Raw genomic sequence first — 7,105 nt, 5'->3', positions numbered from 1 at the left:
GGATAGGTGAGCAGACAGTGAGGTGGATTGAGAACTGATTGATTGGCAGAGATCTGAGGGTCACGACCAATGGGGCAGAATCTAGTTGCAGGTGCGCAGCTTGCGGTGTTCCCCAGAGGATGGTACTGGGTCCGGCCTCGTTGAATGCCTTCATCAGTGACCTAGAGGAAGACATCAAGCATACCCTCAGCACGTTTTCTGCCAGAATGAAGCTGGGATGAGTGGCTGACACACGGGACAGCTGTGTTGCCTTTCAGCAAGACTTGGAAGTGTTTGGAGAGCTGGGTGGAGAGGACCCTGATGAACTCCAACAGGAGCAAGAGAAGGGTCCTGCACCATGGGAAAGCATTACTGCCTACACCAGTACAGGCTGGGGGGTGAACTGTGAGGCTGGGGAAATGAACTCTGAGGAGATGGACTTGGCAGAGCGAGTGGCTAAGAGGCAGGCCATGAGTCCGATGCGTGCCCACGAAGGCCAATGATATCCTGATGCACATGGAAAAGAGCATGGCCAGCAGGTTGAGAGAGGTGATCCTTCCCCTCTTCTCTGCCCTGATGTAGCCACAATTGGAATAATGTGTCTAGGTCTGGGCTCCTCAGTTCAGCGCAGACAAGGATCTTCTAGAGAGAGTTGAGAAGAGGAGCACCAAGATGATTAGGTGCTCGGAGCGTCTCCCTTCTGAAGAAAGGCTGAGAGACCTGAGACTCACCAGTCACGTCTCATCAGTGTTCTCAAATCTAATGTGCAGCTGTCTGGCAACGGTTTTCAGACTCTCTTCAGTGGCGTACTGCAATATAACAAGGGGCAACGAACAGAAACCGCAACATAGGAAATTCCTAGATGATAAGTTCCTCTGAAGATGATTTCTAGAGGTCCCTTCCAATCCCTGCAATTCTGTGATTCTGTGATCTTGCTGGCTTTTGCTGGGCTTCCGTATAAACTCCCCCAGCCCTGATGCCTTGGAGCAGGATCTACACAGTGAAACACGGGAATAATCCTCTTAGTCCCGTGTGATTCTGCTCTAAATCGGCGTTTCCCGCACCTGGGTGGGTATATGATTTACCCGTTGTCTGTACGGCTCCCGTCACTTTTTTTCTTATTAAAATAGCCCTGCTGTTGCAGCATTTGCTCTCGAGACTTTTTTTGAGGTCTGGAGAGGACTCTGCGCAACTTGGTGCTCCATTCCATGATCAGTGAGACAGAAGGGGAGGAGGCAAAACAGGGCAGCAGAATTTTCCAGAGAGAAGGGTCAAGCGGGAGAAGGTCACACTCGGGAGCTGGTACACCTCTTCCCAGTGGGCCCCTAAAGAAACCTTAAGGAATGACCTAGGCTGACACCATCTGCTTTTGCTGGACTCTTGTAGCACATGAAATGAGTCTGTTGCTCTCACTGGTGTTTGTTGTGCGGAAATGCCTGGGCTTCCCCTCATGCCTCCCAAAAGATGCCTTCAGTCAGGAAGTGGCATGGCATAAAGCCAGAAATGAAACTGAACTACACAGGAAGCCAGCAGACCACCCATATCATTATCTGGGATGATTTGCATTCTGGACAAGAAAAGCTTGTCAGAAAATAATCACCACTGTAAGCAATGCCTCTGGACATAGGTCATCTTAGGTCCAGTATAAAAGGGACCCCGGCTCCTTGCTCTCTCATCCACTATTCTTACCTTCTTCTCCTTGGGAACCAGGTGAGTGTGAAGCTCCTTCCTGTCCTTGCCGATCAACTAAGGGAGGTCTCAGCACAGTGAATGTCTGAGATGTTATCACCTCTGTTTCATGCCAAATCGTGGGACTGCTTGTCCTGGGGAAGAGAAGTGCAGATTTGTCCAGGACTCTGAGCCTGTGTGTAGGTAGCGTGCAGGCTCAAATTTAGGAACTATCTGGATAGGTACGGGAGGGTATTTCTGGCCAGCAGATAGCTGGATATCTGGAGCCCAAGAATCCTTTGACTTCCCCTTCACATCCTTCAGATGCCAATAGCGCATGTGCTTTGGTCTATTCGTGGCCTGTTGCACATCTGTTCCTCATATGTCCCTATGTTCTGCTTCCTTCCTGCTCTCGCTCCCAACAGGTGTTTCGCCAGTCCCGAGACATGTCCTGCTGCGACCCGTGTGTGCCATGCCAGCCCTGCGGCCCAACTCCTCTGGCCAGCAGCTGCAACGAGCCCTGCGTCAGGCAGTGCCAGCCCTCCACCATCGTCATTGAGCCCTCTCCCGTGGTGGTGACCCTGCCCGGACCCATCCTCAGCTCCTTCCCGCAGAACACCGCCGTCGGATCCTCCACCTCCGCTGCTGTCGGCAGCATCCTCAGCTGTCAGGGCGTGCCCATCACCTCGGGGGGCTTGGACCTCTCCTGCATTTCCAGCCGCTACTGTGGCAGAAGGTGCACCCCCTGCTAAAGGTGCTGGGCACTGCTCCCAGTCAAGGTCCCCCTGGAAATCGCAACGTGGTACTGGACAGAAGAACAGACTTTGTGCTGCTCTTTCTGCCCTGCAAGACACACAGGACGGGGCCAGCTGGACTTCACTGACCACATGGAGAAAATCTACCAGAATTCTCTTTTGCTCTCTCTTCCTATCTAGTATCTCAGTTGTCTTTTTGCCTCAGAGATCTCTGTCAGTACCCTCAAGACCAGCCTAAAGCCACCTGCAACCTCTCTTCTTTTCTTGGCCAATAAGTGTGGGCCTGGTGGCAACGCTGCTGCAGGACTGGGGAACATGTTCGTGTCTGTTCCTGCTGCTCCCCACCCTTGCTGTCTGCACTTGCAGTGACTTCGTTTCCCTCCTCTGACTCATTAAACACTTGCTGCATCCTCTTCTGTGTCCTTTGGTGTTTCTGTTTTTGCCATTTGCGCACAGATGTCCAAAGGAGAAAGCCATGGCTTTAGTGGGAATCATCCAGGGAGATTCCATCACTCTTCTAGGTATATGGGAGGCCAGCCAGCGCACACTGCTGCAATTTCATCTTTCAGGCACCCTCTTTTGGAGCAGAGGAAGTAATCCACGACTACTATTTAACCGATGGCTGTTAGTCCTTGCCTCGATGTGTCTCTGCTTAGACATATCCCTTAGAGCCTGGAGCACATCATGTGAGTGGGAGTCTTGACCAATGAGAGCCTGTCTCTGGCCTGGCCTTCTGTTGACCTCCTGGCTTGGCCAGGCTCCTTCTTGGACAGAGAGGAAATCTTAGGCCTATTCTCATTACAGGAATTCAGATTTTGTGCAGTGTAACAGGGAATCAACTGGATTCAGCAGGACACGAGCCAGTTATGTGGACCTATATTCCAGATGGGCTACTGTATCCTGTCCTGCATCAAAACAGGAGTGACTAGCAGAGAGAAGAAATGTATTGTTGTGTTTTTCTCTGCTCTCATGAGGCCACGTCTGATGTAAGTTTTCCAGGACTGGGGTCTCCAGCAAATGAAGGATGTGGAGCTGTTTGTATGGGTCTGGAAGAGGGTCATGAAGATAGAGGGCAGCAACACCTCTTGTATGAAGAAAGGTTGATAGTGTTGTCTTGTCTCTCTTGGAGAAGTGAAAGTTCTGGGGAGACCTCACTGTAGCTAGAAGAGTACTAGAAGAGACCTTACAAGCAAGAAAGGTGTCAAGTGTTTATACAATCTGATAGTGATAGGACAATGGGGAATGGCTTTCATCTAGAAGAGTGGAAGTCTAGATTAGATGTTAAGATGAAATTATTTACTCATAGTGCATTGAGGACTTGGAACATGTTTCCCAGAGAAGCTGTGGATGGCCCAAGCCTGGAAGCACTCAAGGCCAGGGTGGATGGGGTCCTGAGCTGCTTGAACTAGTCATTGGGAACTCTGCCCATGTCAAGAGAGCTTGGAACAAGCTGATCTATAAGGACCCCTCCGACGTCTTTGATTATATGATTGTCTCTGCTGTTACATATATGGCAAAGTCATTTGCTTTTGTTCTCAAAGCTAACTACCCCTGATGCTATCTAAAGTTGTTAGTTAAAGATGTTAGTTATGGCTTTGACACTGGAGAACATAAAAACTGCAATGATGCAGATGTTCTTTGCTCATAACCTAATGCTACTTTAAGATTATGGAGATGATGAATAGTATGGAATTCTCAAATAAAGGATGTCAAACTTCCAAAGCAGGAAAACTGATATTTCAAAAGCCAATTATTTAATACTTTTGTCTGTCTGAGACAGTTTTTTTAAGGTTGAAGCTCCTTGCTTTAAGTTCCAGATGTCCAGCTTACCTAAAATAAAAAAACCTTCCTGAATGTTTCTCCTCAAAGACCCATGATGGCCATAAATAAGAAATTGCAAGGACAGTCAGACTGAATTTCCAAGTTCTTACTCCTGTCAGGAAGGTGTTGTAAGCTGGACTCCAGCATGCACCAGAGAATTTTTCTGAGGACTCTCCTTGCTATTCTTTGGCAAGTAGGTAGTAGCTGTTTAATATTCAATAGGGATACATTGTAGTTCTATGCATTGTAATTAATGGTGCCCAATGTATACTCAAGGAAAGTGGCTAGTAGATGATACTCCAATTATAGTGCAATTTTGTAATTCATGTTATTTTGTAGAAGGACAGGCAATGGACTTTTTAGGTCCTTCCACAAGGTTGTCTGCATAGTTCTACCTATAGCTTCAACCTAATAGCTCAGGAACTGGTTAACTGGGACAAATCACCTGATGTGAAGTTACGTCATTACAATGATGATTTAAGGCTAACCTCAGCATCTCTATCTGCAATAGAGTACACTATAGATTCTTAGTCTTCTTATTTACAGGAGAAAGGCTGGGCTATCAATCCTCAAAAGCATCTGGATTATCTGCAACATTTTTGAGTGTTGTATGATTGGGTAAGTCAAAAGTCCCACCCAATGTGTTTATTGACAAGATACAAGCATTCCCTGTGTCAGATATATTAAAACATCTACAATATTTTTTAGGTATATTTGGATGCTGATGGCCATTAATATCACATTTAGCATAGATTTTAAGGCTCTTATACCAATTTGTTACAGAAGGCCTAGTGTGGGACTAGGGCCAATACAGCATGATGACTTTGAACAGGTGAAGCTAACAGTAAAACAGGTACAGATACTGGGCATATTTTACTCCACTCCTCCTGCTGAGTTAGATACACATGTGATTCATGTGGGACTTGGATGGCAATTGTGGCAATGACAGAGCTCTATTCATGCACCAATATGGTTTTGGTCCCAGATCTGGCACAGAGCAGGAAAACAATACAGCATGCTAGGAAAAGAGATATTATCCCCATATTCTGCATTACAAGCAGTGGAGCCAATAACACAGACAGCTGGAATTGTAGTAAAAAGACCACTACCTATATAAAGGTATGTGAAAGACATGACATGTATTCCTAAGACAGGGGAAGACCAATCTCAAAAAGTAGCATGCTGTGTTACGTATTTGAATCAACATAGTTCTTTGTCCTCTTCTCCATGAAGAATTACAGAAAATATGAGGTACAGTAATTTATCACAGCCATTTGCCAGAATCTACTCCAGTTACATCACCAGGAGGAAATCCTGTACAAGAAGGCAAATACCCCATTCCAATGGGTGCATGGTATACTGACAAAGCTAGCAAAGGAAACCCACACCTGAAGCATGTAGTTGCATAACCAACTATTTACTGAAGCAAACAGGTTTGAAAAAGGAAATGGACAAAGTAGCTGGTGGGCTGTTACAAACACCAGGCAATGGAGAAGCAGGCGCAAACACACCCAGTACCCAAAACAGCCCCCATTTCCAGAGGACATAGTCTATTACAATGATGAAAGATCAACTATAGAGGCTCTTTGCCCCATTCTGAGGGGGCAAAAAACACCTTGACATATATTGATGCTGTAAGTGGAGTTCTACAGGCCTATCTAGTGACACAAGCTGATCAAGCCAACAATACGGCATTGTATGTCACCCTCATGGAAGGTGATCAAGAAGCACAATTTAATGTGAGTTCTGTACAGAAATGGGCCAAAGATAATAACACTGAATGACAGTTCCACCTACCAAACAATCTCACTGGAGCAGGTCTTTATGAACATTATAATGACATACTGAAACAGTGCTTCAGGCTGATAGTCTATGACGGGGTGGATAACATGACTACATGAGGTAGTAAGAGACATAAATGAAAGACCTTGAGATGCCTGAGCCAGTGCTTTATTTGCACTACTCACCATCTGGGCTTCTCTACTAGGACACAGACAAGGGGAACAGAAAAGCATGTAAAATTGCACACTGGTATGAGAATATCTTTCTGCCCCCTGTGCCGGTTGGGCTTGTAACCACATGGGAGAGTGGCCCTACTTGGTACAATAACAGCCAAAATAGCGTGGCATCCTTGCACCCTGGGGGAGACATTATGGAAAAGAGAGGTTTTGCAACCTCTCGGGTGATCAGTAACTTGCTCACTAAAATACTTGACACACTGATTTTTATTGTACAAGGAAGTCTTTAATGGAATAGGACTGTAAGCAAAAATGGATAGCCGACCTTTGATGAAATGACTGCCAAAATAATGGATGAAGTCTGAATGTGGAATTGTGCATTACTTTGCTACCCTGTTGACAGACTGTCACAGTATGTGGAATAATGTACATTGGCTCTCACCTCTGACAGTGAGGATAAAACATCAGGAATCACATTGTGTCAAATGGATACCTTATAGGGGAAATAATGTGTGAGTAGGACATTTACTCAAGAGCCAGTGTGAGAACATTACCTTGCCCAAATCCTAGAATAAGAATCCAAGTAAATCTTTTGTCAATATGGCTGACAATATCTACCTTTTAACTAGACTGGACAGTGCACAAGGGAAGGACATCTTGCTGGCCTGCCACCATCAGTATCTGCTGGGAGAAAACCACAAAGTGGACACTCTACTGGCCAGCCTTCCCCAGTAATGTGAGCCTCTATTTAACAAATGAATATTAACTTACCTCCATGTACGTTCTTAGAGATAGGTAAAGCATATGCAGTAGTGCTGGCTCTTTTGCGTTACAACCTTTAATCCCAGCACACCGAAGAAGCCTTCATTAGATAATGAGCATGGCATAAATCTGGAAATGAAAAGGTAGGAAGGAAACCAAGCC

At 46.0% G+C, this 7,105-nt stretch overlaps 1 protein-coding gene across 3 annotated transcripts; it reads left to right on the top strand.

The window, feature by feature from the left end:
* The first annotated feature begins 1,590 nt into the window (after positions 1 to 1,590).
* On the top strand, positions 1,591 to 2,399 carry LOC149914908 (feather keratin Cos1-1/Cos1-3/Cos2-1-like). 3 transcript variants are annotated; one of them, XM_090124924.1, is made up of 2 exons: positions 1,591 to 1,689; positions 2,073 to 2,399. In XM_090124924.1, the coding sequence occupies exons 1-2, from the start codon at positions 1,591 to 1,593 to the stop codon at positions 2,397 to 2,399; spliced, it is 426 nt and encodes a 141-aa protein (XP_089981050.1). The 3 variants fall into 3 exon arrangements, with proteins under 3 accessions (XP_089981050.1, XP_089981049.1, XP_089981048.1); XM_090124923.1 differs by having other exon boundaries at positions 1,591 to 1,695; XM_090124922.1 differs by having other exon boundaries at positions 1,591 to 1,710; positions 2,085 to 2,399.
* The last annotated feature ends 4,706 nt before the right edge of the window (positions 2,400 to 7,105 follow it).

The sequence above is a fragment of the Phasianus colchicus genome, chromosome 26 (assembly GCF_987193195.1).
Source record: "Phasianus colchicus chromosome 26, bPhaCol1.hap1.1, whole genome shotgun sequence".
NCBI lineage: Eukaryota > Metazoa > Chordata > Aves > Galliformes > Phasianidae > Phasianus > Phasianus colchicus.
This window is presented reverse-complemented; position numbering and strand designations above follow the sequence as displayed.